Below are 19,247 nucleotides of genomic sequence, written 5' to 3' on the forward strand. Positions count from 1 at the left end.
GAGATCATGTCCCGTGAGTTAGAACACGACTTTTCGTTAATTCCCGAGAGCATTTAAGAAACTTTGTTTAAAATGATTCGCGTTTTTAGATTTGTCGAGAAAACCGAAACCCTGTAAGTTAGGGTACGATCTTTCGAATAATCGAAACACGAAAAAAAAAAGTTTTTATATATTGAATAAAGTAAAAATGTAAAGAATGCGAAAATAAATTACATTGGATACGCATGCGAAATAACAATAAATACGATAGTGTGACGTGATACGAACGATAGCAACAAAATGAGATATGAAAAGATGAATTAATAACATGCTAAACAACGAGTATATAAGTAGGTTAGCGTGAATAAACAAATAAATAAGTGAACAGATGCAAAAGGGTATATGCATATGTAAATGTGTATATATAATAAGGAATATGCAAGCATGTGTATATAAAAATTAAAAATATGTATAAAAGATATATATATATAAGATTTATTAAATATATATATGAAAATAAAAAATGTGTATATAAAGATATATAAATAATATAAGGTATAAAATATATATACCTCTTTTCAGATTATCTAAAAGCAGGTATACCTCTCCCTTTTTTAACTCCCTTTTTATATATAAATGTATTTGCTATGTGTATAAAAACTGGTAAATCGATAGATGGTTTCGAAATGAAAAAAAAAAAAGGGAAGAGACCTTGGATCCTTTTATGCTTTCTTTTTGCTGGAATCTGTTTCTCTTTTCTTTATATTTCTAAGTGATGTTTTTACAAAAAGAAAATAGGGGAAGCCGAACCCCTAAAACGATAGCCAAGTTCGGCTTTTATACATCTCTTTCATTGCTAGTGCTGTTGTTTCTCTTTAAATGTTTGCAGGTACTTGTTGGCATGACAGTGGCGGTGGAGCAGAGGCAAGTGGAGCGCGGCGCTTAGGGCGGTGGCAAGTGGGGTACTAGGGTTTCCTGCTTCCTCTTTTTGTCTGATTATTGTTTTGGGCCATTTGGGCTGTGGGTTAGTTTGGGCTTTGGGTGTTGTATTTGGGCCTGGGTAGTTGGGCCTGGGGTCAAAAATTGGGGCCCTACATGTAGGTTATGGTTAGTAGAATGTATGAATTTCATGAGGCTTGATTATTTAAGCTGTAAGAGTTTAATATAGCCATAATTCTTGTGGGTTATGTGGGTAATAAGGGAAATTCATTGTATTGCTTTAATTCAGCTTCTTGTTATCCTTGATAATCAATATTAATGCACTAATAGTTTGACTATGCGGTTGACCAAGCACTGGATCAAGTGGCTTCTACTGATTTGAAGCAGGTCATGCTTGTTAAGGCATTATTAAATGCTCATGACACACTGCTTGCGGAGCTGCAAAAACTTTGTGATGCCACTAACCATGCCATTGATTTGACTAAATTTATCTCCAAAATGAACGATATGAAGTTATTTGATTCCTTTCTGCAAGAACCGGTTGGTGCTGATGCTGAAGATTCAGCACAAGGCAAGCCAGGAAATGGTCTTGAGGTCCTTGCTTTATGTTATCGAACAGTGTACTCTTATTCTTATTTTTGTGTTTTAATATATTAAAATGATAACACCTTTGTCTCTTAACAGAGAGAAAATGGTAGATTAGAGTTTCAAAATGATAGATTGGTCCATAATTTATCGAAGGATGATGTGCTTAAAATATTTAATCTATCGGGTGATCAAGTGTTTTATTTATGGAACACTTTCCTGAATTTCTGCAGGTTAGCGTATACATCTTCACTTCCTGTTCTTGTTGTTAAACATTTTCTCCCCTAAATATAGGCTTGTTATGCTTAGTATCCCTCTTATTAAAACTTAAGTCTCTTTCCAGGGATAGTAAAACACGGATATTGGACTTCCTTCATGATGAATGGGCTAAAGATCGAAGAGCTGAATGCTCAATATGGATGGTGCACTCCAAAGTTGACATGCCTCGTCGTTAGATAAATGGCAGTTTTGATGAGTCTTCCCACCAAATCGTGCATAAGAGGGGTTCAAGTTTGTGGAAATTAACAAATGATGTAATTACTCATTTATGTTTTTATTTATTGGCTGACACAATCGGCTATGAACAACAATAATATTTTTCAATTCCAAATTCATCTTGTGGTATGCAGCCTGCGCAGATGGCAGCTATGCGGGCTGAGCTTCATCGGCAAAGTATTGCACAAATGAGGGTAAGTCCTTATATTTAATGCTTATTGTTTTTATTTACATATGCCTTAGTTTACCGGTAATGATTGTTTGCACACAGATGAACAACCGATCAATCCAAGACATGCAAATATTTGGAGATCCTTCAGGAATTGCTATTGTAATTATAGAGCATGTAATGAATGCACTTCAACGTACTTGTAGGGATAACTTGTACATGAGGAACTTGGACATAATAGATTCAATTACCACAAGCACTGTTCCTAGTTCTGAAGCTATGAAAAAGCTATCAAGTGCAAGTGCTGCGCAAATCTGAAAGGGTTTAAATTTTTATAAAATCCTATTATGCTAGGGATGATATATATATTGGATGCTGTGGATTTATTTACTTTGTGAGTTGTTGATTATGGATTCATGAATCTTGTGGTATCGATATAAAATTATTCTCGATATGTATAAAACTAATATTTGAAATGGATTGATATGACTAAAGTTTATACGATCTTACTAAGCATTCATTGCTTATATAGTTGTTTTTCTTTTACTTTTCAGATTATCCGAATCTCAATTGGGTTGGAAGCTTATCGAAGATCTATCACACTATCTAGCAGTTATATCGGTAATGCTCCGCAACCTTATTCCGGCAACAGATACGGGTTAAGGGTGTTGCGATATAAATGATTATTTACATCATATTTATTTACATAGTAATAATTATTATTTTGTTTTGGAGTCATTATTATTTTGGACTTATCACGTTATTAATTTTCCTTAAATAACAATTTATTACCGAATTTAATGCCTCAATTTTCTTTATTGGACTTCCCAAGTTTTTTTTTTCAATCTTTTTTTTTGTGAGATTGACAAGCTTGTAGTTCATTGGCTAAATAAAGCCTTTAGGCCGTTTTTATTTTTTATTAGACTTTTAGGCTGATTTTAATTTTAATTGGGAAATATGTCGATTTTAGGAGAGAGAGAATGTGAATGCGCACCCAGTTGAATGCACCACTTTCCCTCAGCGATAACTTTTATGACTTTTTGACCATTGTGGCGCCAAGTGGTAAACTTTTTTTTAAGGAAAGTGTACGACGCTATATTTTAATACTCTTCGCACCATACAAAAATTGTATTCTTCTTTTCTTTCATCATCATCTTCTTGCCTCTAAATTTCATCAACAATATTGAGTCTTGTTGGATCATCTTCCGTCGTCTTTGTTTTGATAAATCTTTTCTTTTGGTATGATTTGAAAGCCTAAATTTTTTTGAACAACAACATTCTTTTATCGATAGAACAAAAAAAAAATCCTAAGACGTGCTTAGACTAATTTAAAGATTTGATATTTTAAAATTATAGAGAAATGTTATTGCATTTATACTGACTTCAAATCAGAGTAGGTGAACTTATATTTAGTATGAGTTTAAAAATGAAAGTAAAAATAAGAAAAAAAATAAAATTATATATATTATTTAATTTATAATCATTCAGGTAAAAAGTTTTAAAATTTATTTATGCGAAATATTCAATATGAGTTTGGGTGTGAATTTTAATATTTGAAAATGACCTAAGTTTGAACCGAATTGGGCCCGCAACACATAACGGGCTTATATGGTTATGGCTTAAAAATAGAACCCAATAGTCAACTCAAAATTAGGATATTCTAGAGAAGCTAAACTATGCTAAGGTCGGGGCCATCAGATCGGATTGTAAGAAACGTGGAGCCCATGAAAACCGCAAAACTTATTGACCCAAGCAACACCACTCTTATCTTGAGCGAAAGGCCATGCCTATTAGAGGTGCTCATGTCCCGACGGCCCACCCGAAATATGGGAGGGTTCAGGTAAAAATATAAGCCCGAAATATAAGTTTGGGCAAAAAAACGAGGCCCGTTTAAAAAACGAGCTGGGCCTCGAGTAGTACTTTTTTGGCCCAAGCCTAGCCCAGCCCAAATATAATAAATATTTTTATTTTTTATTTTTTATTTTTAAAATATTTTTAAAATGCTTTTTTAAAACTTTTTTTGTGTTTATTTAAAAAATGGGCCGGGCTCAAGCTCATGAATTTTTCTCGGGCCGGGCCTAGACAAAATTTTAGACCTGTATTTCGAGCCAGGACAGGGCCTAAGACACGGGCCAAAATTTTTTCTGGGCCCAGCCTATTAGCACCTCTAGTAGAAATTTAATCCTCTTAAAATTATTTTACTAAATTCAAATTAATTACTGTCATTTTTAAATTATATTCAAATTAATTACGTATTTTTTAATTATATTGCCCCCAAAGGTGAACCAAAATTTCATTTTAACCAAGATCATTTATCATCACATTACAAGCTCTATTAACTCCCTTTATATATGGTCTAATTCTGAGTTTAACCCCTCTACTGTGTTGAAATTTAAAACTTAATCCCTTTGATTTCACATAATTCAATTCCTTACTTTTATAATAATATCATTAGTAAATTCAAAATAATTTACATATCAACTAAATGCTTTAGGCTGTTAAGGAAAAATCTATTCCATCACTTAAATGGAAAGAAGAAATGTTAACAAGACCAAATTATGTCAGAATAAAAAGGATTAAATCACAAATTTCAGTATAATAAAGAGACTAAACCCAGAATTAGACCCATGTGTTAATATGCAAAGAAGCAATGCCCATGCAAATGGAAGGAGTGAAACCTTGGCATTCACTAAGAATGTGAAAAGACTCTGATACAATGAAAGCATCACAATAAATAATGTACACTATTTCATCATACACCCTTAAAACACTCAAAAACCCAGCACCAATGTATACAGAGATAAAAGATAATCTCCTTTCATGCTCTGGATGGTGGAAACATTTTGGACATTTACCTGCAATTGCACTTCTCCTTAGGCAGGTAGCTTCTACTCTTAAGTTCCGTGGATTTCGGCAACAAGAAATACAGGAAATCTACAAGTTCACCGGAGGACTTCCCTGTAAGAATCGAAATGGAAGCTAGAAGTGTTCATTGGTGTGCAGAGAAATCAGTATGGCAGCAAATGCAATTTATAAAATTTGATCTTTACCTTGAACAAAAGATCATAAGCAATGTGTTCCCAAGGCAATGTTATAGACATTAAGCAACATTTGAGAGGTATCATTTCTTCATCAGAAGATGAAGTGGCAGAAGCCGCTGCATAAGCGTTCTTTGCTGCTACAGATGCAACAGAAGCTGCTTTACGAACAATGGAGCCAAGTCTGAAACCCTTTTTTGATATAATGGGTGAAAAAGGACCTGAATCTTCCTTGCTTTGGTCTGATAGAGAAAAGATAGATTCAGTGTAGGAAGGGTTACTTGCATGCATCATTCAAATAATGAGTAATGAATTCAACACTGGAAATTTGGGCTTTTACAGTTTTAATAATCTACATAAGCATTGAGAAATAAGAAACAAAGAAGGAACTGAATTTTAGAGGATAGTTTCTAAGATGAATTTCTTACTGACCTACGACACCAGAAACAGCTACTTCAACTTCCCCGCGTCCTCCAGGACCTTTCATGTCAAGTCTGTCTTTTTTGCCAGAGGAATGACCCATTGATAGAAGACTTCCGAATCCAGAACTCCCAGCTGAGAAAAAAAGACGGAATGATATGAGATGAGAACTAAATAAGCATGAAGAAGACATTAAGAATAAACTAAAAGCTAAGCTGTTTAGAACATAAGTTAAGCAGTCTACATGTTTTGCTCCCTTTAAACTAGACCAGGCTTACTCGACATGAAATCAACTGCAAGTTTAAAGACTAAATGTGCATGTTTTTCCACAGACCATGATTATTTTTGATAAATGAAAAATATGTTGATTAAAAGGCACCAACAAGGGTGTCAACCCGTTGTAAAACTATAGTAAAACAGAATATGTTTAACATATCAATCAATTTCTCACATTCACATTAACACAAGCAGAACATATTTATCAGATCATGAGCTAGGTTTTTGCAAAATTCTGAAAGAACAAAAACAGAAGGCAATTCTTGGAAAGATTGATTCCAGGTAGTGTACCATCATATTCATCCCGGACCATTTGATAGCTGACAAATCCAGAAAAAAGTGTGAGCTGCAATAACAATTAGCAGCATGTCATCAGCAAACTGATCTTCAAAGTACGGTTGCATGCATACTACTCCTAAGCAGCTTTTCACAGAATCAATGGCATCAGCCCATTTGATGCTAACATTATGTTATTTAAAACTTACATATAAAAAACTAGCTCATGATGATAAAATATTCAATGTTGGCATCATTAAAATGTAACAAATGTCAGGAAAAACAATTATATACCACTTCCATCATTTATGTTAACATCAAAAACCAAGCAGTTGTTTGTAAGTACCTCCTTCAGAAGTGAAGACTCTGGTTGATCATGGAATCAATACACATAAATTATCACAAAGCTGAGAAAGGACCCAAACCTTACTATTTTTCGTCTTCATAGAATTAGTATCTACTCTCAATGGTACTTTGTTACTGGAACTGCTATCATTTGTATCCTTTTCACTAGGAAAAGCTGCCTCATCAAGCGCATTAAGAACACAACAGCAATGATCTGTTTCTGTCAAGACCTGCATGAGAAGAAAAATGTCAGTGTGATATATTGGAGGTCCTACAATTAACCAAAACATTTTTACTTTCCATAAAATCCAGCAATTTCATTATTAACAAAGAACAGCACAACAGTATAACCGAGAAAGGATGCAAATGTACAAACAAAGAAGTGACTTTGGTACTTAAACATCTTCAGAAATAGCAAGTTCTAACTTCCTCATTAGCTTATGCTTTTAAAATGGGTTGCAAGAGGAAGTCAGTAATACCAGCCAAATTGAAAACCATATACCACTAGAAACTTGCACTTTTGCAAAAATTACTTAATTAAAAATTTCATCATAAATAAATTAATTTGAGAAAAAATATAAGGATAAATAACACGTGCATTTATGCAACAATATGATTGGTAACTTCATAAAGAAAGTGAAAGCATTTACCACTGCATCAAAAGTAGAGTCAAAATCATCTATTGCAAAACAGATGTCCGGATAGGCAGGTGTTGTCTCTACTTCCTGTATCCATGCAAGTGAGCATGCCAAAAAATTGAAGAATATCTCGATGTCACCATGATTTCCTGGATATAGAAAGGCTTGCCTTTTTTGAGTCCAAATGAAAATTTACTAGACTGGGAGATGCATAAACAGTCTTCACAACCTGCAGGACAGCGGAATGAAAAATTCACAATCAGATAATGCAGCATCCAATGTTGGCAAGGACATTAAGCAATCCTTTCAAGTAACAGGATTTGATTTAACATAAAAAATAATTCAAGTTCCAGGATTCAAATTGCAAAAATTTGCAGGCTATAGCTTATATAGGGAGGATGAATTCAGCAATTCACATAGCATGTTAGAAGCAATAGTTACATGTTTATTCCTACATTTCGCAACAAATTTGGTCAGATTTTCTTTTTCTTTTCCTCCATGATGACAGATATTAAGTACAAAAGAACAGTTCCAAAAGTTAGAGATATAAATATCATCCAAAAGGTTACTGACATCATTAGCTACAATAAAGCAGGAATTACCTTGTAGATAGCAGATAATGGTGTGTCTTGCCCCACTTGATGATTTCTAAGGACATTGTGACTGGAAAAAGGGGAAACTTAACTCATAGTTCAAGTTTAACCACTAAACTTCAAAATTCAAATTCAAAGACAGGAAAAGTTAGTTCACCAGGGTGAAAGGAGGAAACAAAGAGACATTTTCAAGAGTAATAAGAAACAGAATATATCATTTAAACTTTAGGAAAGTATCCACCATTATGATGGGAACAACATATACGGCAAAATAACTAAAATATGTATCACATTGTATAGATAAGACACAAGACATTGAAGTGCAGAAATTGCCTGCAAATCGCCACTGTTACAGAGTACGAAGTATGGGCAATCATATTCAAGTAAAATGAGCGCCGCCAATCCACAACCGATAAACTGTCGCCAACTAACTTATCTAACTGTTTCAAAAAAAGGTAAAGACAAATTATACTAAGTTGTAATAAAGGTAACCCAGAATTGGCACCTACAGCATTATACCAAAAAGCTATGAAAGCTAATGAATTGAAATGGAATCAACTTAAACAAGAAAACTTAAATTCAGATTCAAGTTGGTTTTTGACTTTCTTTTACCTCAGGTGCCCACCTGCGTACAAAGTAAGGAGCAACACTTTCCTCACTTTCGTTAAAACCATGCCCCTTCTATAACATCATAAATAGAAACAATTAGCTTAATATTCCAAAAAATAGTTAATTTAAAAAGATAAAGTTATCAAGATTCGATACCCATTTCCGAACGAAAAATATGAGATCATCATCTTGTCGACCTCTCGATTCCTTACCCCTAACGAAATACAAATCGAAGAAATCATGCCAAAATTTACCGTCCATTTCAACGTCGGTAGCATCTTCCTCATCCACCGTCGTTTTCCCTAATAAATTCCAGTGTTTTCTAACCACGCTCAGTAACTCAAACCTACCGCAAAACATAAAATTAGAAACATTGTTATTAAAATTTGAAATCATTGAAGACATAAAATGAAGAATTAAACCCTAATTTCAATGTCTTTAGGTGTTTTAGTTTAAATCTTTGTGAACTTTTTGTTTTATATTCACTAAAAAAAATATTATTCCAACAAAAAAATTTATTTAAACATGGTAAAATAGAATTTTTAATGTTATATTACTATCAACTGAATATGTATATATATATAATATTTTTTAATTTTAAAATGTTACCAATTAATTTAGAGAATAATTTTTTATAGGTAAAAATAATCATTATAAATTTTTTAAATTCAAGAATACTAAATTCATGAAAATAAAAAGAAATTAATTCCAAATGTAGAAATAATCATACTAATATGTATAACATATGTTGTGGTGACAACTACAGTATCTCCAATAATACCAACATCATTAAGGTTTAAACAAGTTGTAAATTAAAAGGGAAAGAGTTTGAATAAATTGAAAGAAGAATGGCAAACACTCATGCCAATACCCAAGGAGATGAATGAAATCAATTTATTTATCTTAATACCCTACTAGATTTTCAGCTCTAAGTTTCTCAATTTTAGATTTAAACTCACCGTGAATCGACGCCAGTGATCTCTGCCGTGAAGCAAAAGCAACGCTGAATTGTTTAATCTCTGCTTCCAGATCTTTCCTTCTTTGTACTTCACAGTTCAAGTCCTTCAAAATGTTTTCCTTTTGATCGGTTAGGAACGTTATGTTCTTCGATGATTCGGAGACTGTTTGCAGCAATGAATCTCGTTCGTCTTTCAACTTTTGAAATTCTCTTTCCAAGTTGCCGTATCTTTGTTTTGAGGACTCTAGAGAGTTGTTGCTGAGATCTAGTTCTTGTTTAAGTTCAGATATTTCTCCCATTAATCTGCTGTTTATTTGTACTTCTTCTTCATGTTTTCTCTGCGAATGTCAAGCTTGGAACTGTTACAACATAGAAAAGTACCATCAAGAAAATTAAGCAGTAAAAAAATGTCAGATTCGCTACGGAGAGACCTGGAATTTAAACCAATCATTTTAGGTTTTGGGTCAATCAATCTAGATGGACTATTTCAAGTTTTAAAATTTTAGCCATTTTAGGTTGGAATGATTTTGAATTTGGGTCAAGTTCAGTTACAAATTATTTCAGGCCAAATCATTTTGAGTTTCAGTCACTTCAAATCATTTTGGTTTACTTGTTCGATCGTTTATAGACTGATACTTTTTGGATTTGGGGCTAATTTCAGTTTGAGTTAAATTAGATTCAGGTTAATTTGGGTTTGGATTAGTGACTTGTGATCAAATCGGGTCAGGTTCGATTTGGGTTCGGGTTGATCACGCTAGATTTTCGGGTTTTGCACAAAATTATGCTTTAGCGAAGAGGTTCGTCGTGCAGAAATATCCAATGCTACCTACCAATCAATAGGAGTTGGCATTTGAAAAATGAAAACAATATTCTTTCTGGAATAATAACTTCATGCAGTTAGCTACCCTTTCTAACTTACCTTAAACGCCAATTAATGCATTTGAAAGATTGACAGTTAATCAAGAAAAATAATTGGAATGTAAGCTAGATACTGACCTGAAGTTCATCTTTCTCTTTGATGACAAGTTCTAGCTGTGTCTTGAGATTTTGGAGTTCTAGTTTGTAGTTATCATTTGAGCAATCCGGACAATGCAACTCATAAAGTAAGTTAAATTTATGCAGCTGTTCTTATGACCAAATACCATTTATCACATTAAAAGGTATTAATAGAAAACCAAAACTGCAAGAAGAAGAAAATGACTCGGAATGTCAACTCACAGGAGTTATATCTTGGGGTGGAAATGATTGAACTTTTCTTGCGGGAGTCGTTTGGAGTGAATCAAGGTCTGCAATGTAGCCTTTATTCATTTTGAACCAAGTGTCTTCATCAGCTACATTGCTAAAAGAGTCTGGAACAGGACTGAAATCCGGTAACTCTGAATAATTTGATCGCTTGGCAAAGAAGGCGGACTGAAATCGGGTAACTCTGAATAATTTGATCGCTTGGCAACGAAGGCGCTGTTGCTAGTCTCTTTAAAACAAGGGGTTTTAAAGTCGTTGCATTCGTCTTTCGGGCTTTCTTTCATGGAATCCTGCCCTCGCCAAAACCAAATTCGTTAAATTGCCTTGGTTTCCAAGTAATGTTGCTAGAGGATACACAGATAAGGTGTTTGATCTTGTAGGAACCACAAACAGACAGAGTGTACCTGACTAGAACTTCTATCACCATCTGAAACTAGACTACTTAGATTTTCGATCTTCAGCTGTTGGTCTCTAATACACTGTTCGCGCTCCTTGTGTGATCTTCTTTCCTCTTCCAGTTCCATCTCAAGTTTCTCACGTTCTAGTTCATACTGCAAATTGGAATATAAGTAGACAAAAAATATATTATATGTATATGCTAATAATTTGTGACACAAGAAGCTAATGCAGGTTGAACAATAAAAAAATTTAATGAACCTTAAGCATGTCGTTCCTCAGCTTTAATATCTCTTGTTCCAGTACTTAAAACGAGACCCCTGAACAAAGTTTAAACAATGTTAGATAGCTTTTTAAGACTATTAATAGTATATGTGACCTGAGCCTCACCTGAAGCTTCCTGCGCAGGTCCTCTATCTCTAACTGTTGCCTTTTCAGTAAGGCTGCATCTGTCAATATCTACAAACAGGTTCACCGTGATTAGTTTTATGTCAAATTCATCCCAAATCAAACAAAAATGATGAGACGCAAAGTGGAATAGTATTATTGTTTTTTCATATAATAGACTAGAGCTGGAGATCCATAAATTAGACAGTAATGTGGTCCAATAAAAGAAAGTTGGACAAACCTCATTCACTTGAGCGCAATTAGTAATGCGCTTAGCTCTGCTAGCAAACTGGAGAGTTCCCTTAGTTTCCTCAACGTGAACCTGAACATATGATATCACAATTAAACCAAATGCTCTGTGAGCACGCCATAGGCACACACTAAAAGGAAGGCTACCTCTTCTGGTGCTACAGTACATATAATTGAAGTTTTTGCATTTCCACCTAGAGCAGTTTGGAGTATGCGGGTTAATTTACTATCACGATAAGGAATATGTGCCCTGTATTTGTCAATAAGCCATATGGTTAGAACATGGTTATTCTATCCTACACAAATGAAGTTACTTCACAGATGATAAGAACTATACCTTTGTTTTGCACCGTTACTAAGTTTATTAATTACATTACCAAGAACCATTAAGCTCTTGTTAATATACTTTCCTTCCTTCAAACGTACTCCACCAGCTCCAGTTTTAGCAATTCGCTCAGAACCAGCCAAATCTACCAAATTCTACCAAAGAAATGAAAGAAACATTAGCAAGACAAAGTAGAGATTGGATAAAAGAAAAATGGCTTTTGAAGTACGATGAGATACAAACCAAAACTGACACGCGTATGGCATCGCTGCTTGAATAATCACCGGAGCCTGTATCAATTCCCTTGCTTTCTATCACCTAGTCATGTAAAAGAAACATAACACATATTCATTCAACTAATAAATAAAGGGTAATATTCATGTTCAGCAATATTTTAAAAGAACATACCATTCTGAATATTGTATGAGACCTACTACTTCGTGCATTCATATTTGTCTCACCAAAATGCCTATTAACCGTGGGAAAAGTAACTATTACCAAAAAAATACAGTCATATAAAACTAAGGGTAAAAAAGCAAGCAATTTAAAGGACCTTCTCCTGACTCTAGGAGCTTTATCACTTGTTCAGCATTGTTCACAATTTCTTCTCTGAGACCCACAACGAATATCCCTCGCTGAAAAAAAACAAAAACAAGAAACAACAGTTACTTTATGGTTTATGTATAAACAATGGCTAAATTCTGCTACTAGTCCCTGTACTTTAACTTGATCAATTTTAATCCCTTTACTTTTTGAAAATTTAAATTTTAATACTGACACAGTAGCTAAATCCTTTTGGTTAGATTCAATTACTAATCCTGTACAATACATATAGTCGTAGAGTTAATCCATATCTTCCAACTGGATCATTCTAAATCTCTATATTTTTCAAATTTAGAAATTTCAATTCTGAAGCAAATTATGATAGTTAATCCCTTAACTAGATTTTTAGTGAGTAATATATGAAATAACAAGCTAACATGATTACATATATGATAATATGTTTGCTACATCAAATTTTAGGAATAGTGGAACTTGACTTAATGAACTTAACCGTTATCATTTGGCGATGACTAAAATTGATTAATTCGAAAACTACAATGACTAAACTAACAAATTAAATCCACAATTTTAGCAAAGTACAGGGACTAATCGCGGGTTTTAACCATAAAAAATTGAAACTTTAACGAGTTTAATCAATGGCTGACCTCCAAACTCTCATGAATCGGCAATTTCTGATTCTCTACAGCGAAAAGGTCGTTAATTTCTTCATTATAAATTTCCATGTAAGAAACTCGGATGAGAAACTCCCGATCAGAAATCTGAGAATATAATTCAACACCATTCAAAGCTTCAATTTTGAAATATCAAAACCCCAATTTAAAAAAAAAAAGAAAAGAAAAAGAAACTAATTGATTTAAATTACCATCTGTATTTTCTGAAACACATCATTAACAGCTCGATGAATAATTCCTGGATCGTTCAATGAACCATTCATAGTAAAGGTCTTACCACTACTCGTTTGTCCATACGCAAATGCAGTCCCTAAAAACATTTTACTAATCGATCAAAATTTTGAACATATCATCAAAATTAGGGCTGAAAAGAAAAAGGGAAAAAAAAAAGACGAACCGTTAAAGCCATCGACAGCGGCATGAATAACATCCTTGGTAAGAAGCTCATAAACCTTTGAATTTGAACAACTTTCATCGAATACATGATCTACCAAAAAAACAAAAGAATTAGAGTTAAAAAGGATGGGAAAAAAAATAAAAGGGGTGGATTGAGAGGGGAAGAACTGAGATTTACCGAAAGCGTAAGAAAGGCCAGAAATGGGAGTGCAATGAAGCTTGTGAAGAGAGATACGATTATCTTCGATTTTCCAGAAAGTTCCAGAAGGAGATTCTTCAGAGATCGAAGGTCGTACTCTCACAGCTACACAGATCTTCTCGGCCATTGCTTTTTTTTTTTTCCTTTTTTCTTTTGTTCGTGTTTTAGAAACTTTATGCTTTGTTTAAAAGGAGAATTAAATTTGAATTGATTGGGTTTCATTTGGAAGCCCCTAATGGAAGTTTTTCGACCGTTTACGTCAGTCTTTGACTGGTGGATTTGGATCCAAAATTAATGGTATTTCTTGGCCCAGAAGTTTTGGGCCTATGTTTTTAACCAGGTTCAGCCCTTTATTTATTTATTTTACTAAATTTAAATTTATAATTTAATCTATTATTTTTAGTTTTAGGTAGTATCATCCCATTAGCCAGAAACTAAACCCTAAAACTGAAAACAAAGCAGGTGAACCATGAGCGGCAATACTCGTAATTGCTCGAGTTACTTTGATGCGCGACAACGAGATGGAGAGATCAAGGGCTTGTTTTTCCTCGATGAGACACTGCGGGATACCGAAGGTAAACGCAGGACGGATTTGCACTTTTTGGATCTGGAAAGAGGTGAAATCTCTGACGTTTTGAGTACGACGCCACCTGATGTCCCTGTTGGTTCCACTGTGGTTACCTGTGGCAACCACGCTTACACCATTGGGGGAACTATCCTTCGGGGTGGTATCCTTCGTTCATTAAACCATGTTTTCCGCTTTGATTTTAAGCACGCTGAACGTGGGTGGAGAAAAGTTAGTTCTATGCTGTACCCTGGGGGCCTTCCCGAGGCTCTTGCTGCACAAGGAAAGATTTACGTCGTCAAGGGATCTCGTGATTGTTTTGGCGAGGTTTACGATATAAGTTGGGATAGTTGGGTTCCATTGTGCGTCCCTTCTATTGCGGAATATTCTGGAGTAAGTCGCCCTCTTCTCCTAGATTCTTCCCGATCTCGGATTCTGGTGCACTTCTCTGGCGATAGATATAGATCTCTTTACGCCTATTACTATAATGATAAATCATGGGTTTGCCTCGATCCAAAATTTCCTTACTGGTCTCCCACAGTCGGAATCGTGGGCAATGTGCTGTATGTTTTCCATGAGATTTCTGACGACATCTGTTCTTGGAAGGCGTATGATGTGCAGGATAAGAAATGGTTGCCCGTCAAGTGGTTAACAGAATTTTCATTACATCAACCAGTGACTGCCCCTGTGGGTTTCCCTCTGATTCATTTGGGCAATGACAAGTGGTGTATGGTTTGGCACAGCATTACGCTTAATTGTTTTGAGTACCTTATATTCAGAATGTGGCGCAACGGGCATGGAGGGATTTATGCAGCTGATGTGGATGGATATAGAACCTCTGCTTCATTTGGATCCGTTAATCCTACAATATTGATGCCCTAAATGAAGGTTAGAGCCCCCCTTCACATCATAATTATTTCTATCCTTGGAAAGTGACTGGTTATGCATTTTCCAATGCTGCTTGTCATTGTATTTGGTTTGCTCTAAATGAAGGTTAGTGCTATCATAATTATTCCTATCCTTGTAAATTGACTTATTTTTCATTTGCGCGTACTGCTTGTCTTTGCGTTTTGTTTGCTCTTGTTGTCACTAAGAAGCTGATAATGAGCCTTGAACATCCTGTATATAACTTGAGTAATGCTAAGGTACAAAGAAGTCTGAGTGGTTGTGTGAAAATGTCTTCCTTTTTCCAAGATGAATGAGTGGACTCAGTTTTGTTAGGACTATATGTCATGCTCTTCTTGTTGTTTTGAATGGGTACGAGGCTCCTAGCACCTTTAGGGAACTAGAACTGAAGTTCGTTAGCTTTGGGCAGAGAATTTTAACCAAAGGCTTGCTATACCCCAAATAGTTGCTTCTATTTTGATGACATATTGTTGCCCTAAATGAAGGTTAGAGCCCCCTTCACATGGTAATTATTTCTATCATTGGAAAGTGACTGATTATGCATTTGCCAATGCTGCTTGTCATTATATTTGGTTTGCTCTAAATGAATGTTGGTGCCATCATAATTATTCCTATCCTTGTAAATTGACTGATTTTTCATTTGCCAGTAATGCTTGTCATTGCATTTTGTTTGCTCTTGTTGTCACTAAGAAGCTGATAATGAGCCTTGAACTTCCTGTATAAAACTTGAGTAATGCTAAGGTACAAAGAAGTCGAGTCGTTGTGTGAAAATGTGTTCCTTTTTCCAAGATGAATGAGTGGACTCAGTTTTGTCAGGACTATGTGTCGTGCTCTTCTTGTTGTTTTGAATGGGTACGAGGCTCCTAGCACCTTTAGGGAACTGGAGCTGAAGTTCGTTAGCTTTGGGCAGAGAATTTTAACCAAAGGCTTGCTATACCCCAAATAGTTGCTTCTATTTTGATGATATATTGTTGCCCTAAATGAAGGTTAGAGCCCCCTTCACATGGTAATTATTTCCATCCTTGAACTTCCTGTATAAAACTTGAGTAATGCTAAGGTACAAAGAAGTCGGGTCGTTGTGTGAAAATGTCTTCCTTTTTCCTAGATGAATGAGTGGACTCAGTTTTGTTAGGACTATGTGTCGTGCTCTTGTTGTTTTGAATGGGTACGAGGCTCCTAGCACCTTTAGGGAACTAGAACTCAAGATCCGTTAGCTTTGGGTTCTATTTTGATGATATGTTGTTGCCCTAAATGAATGTTAGAGCCCCCGTTCACATTATCCTTGGAAAGTGACTGATTAAGCATTTGCCAATGCTGCTTGTCATTATATTTGGTTTGCTCTGAATGAAGGTTGGTGCCCTCATAATTAATCCTATCCTTGTAAATTGACTGATTTTTCATTTGCCAGTACTGCTTGTCATTGCATTTTGTTTGCTCTTGTTGTCAGTTGTCACTAAGAAGCTGATAATGAGCATTGAACTTTTGGGTAATTCTAAGGTACAAAGAAGTCGAATCAGGTGTCTTATTTGCGTTGTGTGAAAATGTGTTCCTTTTTCCAAGATGAATGAGTGGACTTTGTTTTGTTAGGACTATGTGGCGTGCTCTGCTTCTTGTTTTGAAGTGGTAGGAGGCTTCTAGCGCCTTTAGGGAACTAGAACTCAAGTTCCGTTAGCTTTGGGCCGAGAATTTTAAGCAAAGGCTTGCTTTACCCCAAATAGTTGCTTCTATTTTTATAATATTTTGTTGCCCTAAATAAAGGTTAGAGCCCCCTTCACATCATAATTATTTCTATCCTCGGAAGGTGACTGATTATGCATTTGTCAATGCTGCTTGTCATTATATTTGTTTTGTTCTAAATGAATATATTTTTCCCTCTCTTTTTCTAAGCTTCAGCCGGAACTCATTGGGGTATAGAGTTGAGTTATGACCCATGTTAATGGTGAAGGAAAAACTTTGAAGACACTGTCAATTATCTTGTTTGAAACTTTGAACTTGTTTATGTAATTGGCTATTGGTTTGTGGTGATTTATTTACCGTTTGTACTATATCTTATGTCTTCGTACTATCGTTATTACTAGGTGTGTTTCCATAAATTAAGCAAAAAAGGATGGTTTCAGAAGTAGTAGATAACAATATTTCCCACAACATCCTTGCAATCTGGATCAATCAATCCTTCCAAGTGTTCAATTCATTTTCGGATTGAGCGAAATATATGTTTTCAATACTTTTATGAAGGTTTTAGGCATTGTTTAGTCTTTTCAATTTTTTAAAATGCATCATCATTTCAATTTTTTTTAATCATTGTTCAAGTTTTTAATAAAAATAATTAGAAATTAGAGACACTTGTATTGTAGTTTTAGGTTATTTAACAAAATTTATTATAATATTATTATTTTACTTAACAATAGCAATATAATATTAAATCTATATACTTTTAATAACATAACTAAATTTTTCTCAAATTAATCATAAAACTATAACTTTTTATAATTATAAAAAATTATATATACATTTACCCTAAACATTATATATTTGATTAATACAAAATTTAAATAATTAAAAAAATGTAATAGAAGTGATTTAATTTTTTAAACTTAAAGGCAATTTTTTATTATAAAATGGACTAGATTTTATTTATCAAAAGCAAACAAAGTTTAAATAATAATAAAAAAAGCTACCAGGTTTGTTAAAAAATAAACAAAATAGGCCCAAAGGACTCCTTTCATTTTCTTTTTCAGGGTTTTACTTTCTCAAAGCACTTCCTTCATTTGTTCTCCTTCGAAAGAACACTTATTGTATTCTTTCTTTCAGGGTTCAGGCCATTGTCGTCTCACTCAATCTTGGCAAGTCTGAAATCCGAAATCTTTGGATTCAAATATTCATCTAACAATATTTTACTCGATTTTACATGGCGGTGGAGCACCAACTTTTCACATCCGCGATGAAGGTATTCAAATTTTTTAGCTGTTCCGGTTGCAATCTCGTACCTTGTATCCCAATCAAGCTCCGTTTTCCTCCCTGCCATTTGGCAATTATTCATACACCAACAAGCTTGAATCTTCACTAGTAATGTCGCAATAAAGCTTGATGTCTTATTGAGCTAAATTTCTTTGAATTGATTAAATGTAATTAAATAACTGGGTGTAAAGTTACTTACAAATAATTATTGGGAATGAAATATTCCAATCCAAGTACAAAGTTTGCTCACAGGATGGTTATCTACCATTTGTTTTACAATAGAAACAGACTTCAATTGGTCAAACTAGCTTTAAAACAAATAATAATAATAATAATTCAAGTTTGGATGCAATAGATTAAAGAATTCTTGAATGCAAAGGTGTCCGATTCAACCTATTGCTCTCGCCAACGCTGAAGTCATTGAAGAAACTGATATCAAACCTTAACATTTCTTTTTTGGTTACGCCCATTGTGTCTCATTTCCTTTGCCGTTTGTCCCCGCCTAGGCTTGTATAATGAATCATCTGTACCTGAATGACAACAGACCAGCATGTACCTGCAATGCAACGAATTAGCTTTTTCCTTCAAAATAATAATAATAATAATAACACAGAAAAATCATAGAAAAGAGGGAGAGAGAGAGAGTGAGTGAGAGAACTCTTCATTTTCAACTCTCTGCAAATTCTAAAAACCCTTCACGGTCTTACCGTTCGAATCATCTTCAACCCTCATCCCTCACCATCACCAGAGCCATTCACCCATTACCTTACGAAAATCAACACACGCTCATTACTATCATTTTCCGAAGCTCCACCCATTATTAAACCCATCACCATTGCCCTCAACCTCCATCACCAAATACCAGCACCACCACTCTGCTCGCTCTATTTGTGGCGGCGCTCAATTTCTGTTTTGCTAAGTAAGATACAAAACAACCAAGCACTCCCTTCATTTTCTTTTTCAGGGTTTTACTTTCTCAAAGCACTCCCTTCATTCATTCCCCTTTCTGTTCACTCTTATCTTCGAAAGAACACTCATTGTCGTCCTTTCTTCCAGAGTTCAGGCCATT

The 19,247-nt window shown here is 34.7% G+C and overlaps 3 protein-coding genes and 1 long non-coding RNA gene across 17 annotated transcripts; 2 read left to right on the forward strand and 2 right to left on the reverse strand.

Annotated features, from left to right (window-relative positions):
- The first annotated feature begins 548 nt into the window (after positions 1-548).
- LOC121218193 (uncharacterized) lies at positions 549-2,985 on the forward strand. 3 transcript variants are annotated; one of them, XR_005914401.1, is made up of 6 exons: positions 549-1,512; positions 1,603-1,736; positions 1,847-2,036; positions 2,133-2,192; positions 2,270-2,344; positions 2,722-2,985. It is a non-coding gene; the product is annotated as an uncharacterized lncRNA (long non-coding RNA). The 3 variants fall into 3 exon arrangements; XR_005914399.1 differs by having other exon boundaries at positions 551-1,512; positions 2,270-2,985; XR_005914400.1 differs by lacking the exon at positions 2,270-2,344 and having other exon boundaries at positions 552-1,512.
- Positions 2,986-4,824: 1,839 nt separating this feature from the next.
- On the reverse strand, positions 4,825-9,370 carry LOC107941363 (uncharacterized protein KIAA0930 homolog). Its single transcript, XM_041095019.1, has 12 exons — positions 9,322-9,370; positions 8,519-8,708; positions 8,366-8,434; positions 8,087-8,193; positions 7,763-7,823; positions 7,330-7,389; positions 7,173-7,247; positions 6,603-6,752; positions 6,193-6,247; positions 5,638-5,760; positions 5,218-5,447; positions 4,825-5,125 (listed from the first exon to the last, which is right to left on the reverse strand). Exons 2-12 carry the CDS (start codon positions 8,621-8,623, stop codon positions 5,102-5,104), a joined length of 1,059 nt encoding a protein of 352 aa, XP_040950953.1. The 5' UTR covers positions 8,624-8,708; positions 9,322-9,370; the 3' UTR covers positions 4,825-5,101.
- Positions 9,371-10,316: 946 nt separating this feature from the next.
- On the reverse strand, positions 10,317-13,925 carry LOC107941357 (kinesin-like protein KIN-7N). The gene is given in 15 exon segments (XM_041095018.1): positions 10,317-10,852; positions 10,967-11,113; positions 11,220-11,266; positions 11,269-11,278; positions 11,349-11,417; positions 11,587-11,667; positions 11,742-11,844; positions 11,932-12,074; positions 12,163-12,237; positions 12,328-12,395; positions 12,473-12,554; positions 13,128-13,241; positions 13,346-13,464; positions 13,552-13,641; positions 13,729-13,925. Coding segments are annotated over 15 exon segments (1,497 nt in total). The 5' UTR covers positions 13,877-13,925; the 3' UTR covers positions 10,317-10,651.
- A 216-nt stretch (positions 13,926-14,141) lies between these two features.
- On the forward strand, positions 14,142-18,427 carry LOC107941362 (uncharacterized). Of its 12 annotated transcripts, none has more exons than XR_005914397.1 (3): positions 14,142-15,202; positions 16,808-16,978; positions 17,108-17,249. XR_005914397.1 is itself a non-coding variant. In XM_016874921.2 (2 exons), exon 1 carries the CDS (start codon positions 14,219-14,221, stop codon positions 15,194-15,196), a length of 978 nt encoding a protein of 325 aa, XP_016730410.1. In that variant the 5' UTR covers positions 14,142-14,218; the 3' UTR covers positions 15,197-15,202; positions 18,032-18,427. The 12 variants fall into 12 exon arrangements, 10 of the variants coding, with proteins under 10 accessions (XP_016730410.1, XP_016730419.1, XP_016730411.1 ...); XR_001695587.2 differs by having other exon boundaries at positions 17,114-17,249; XM_016874921.2 differs by lacking the exons at positions 16,808-16,978; positions 17,108-17,249 and adding an exon at positions 18,032-18,427.
- Positions 18,428-19,247: the final 820 nt, after the last annotated feature.

Source organism: Gossypium hirsutum, chromosome D06, assembly GCF_007990345.1.
Source record: "Gossypium hirsutum isolate 1008001.06 chromosome D06, Gossypium_hirsutum_v2.1, whole genome shotgun sequence".
NCBI classification, from domain to species: Eukaryota; Viridiplantae; Streptophyta; class Magnoliopsida; order Malvales; family Malvaceae; genus Gossypium; species Gossypium hirsutum.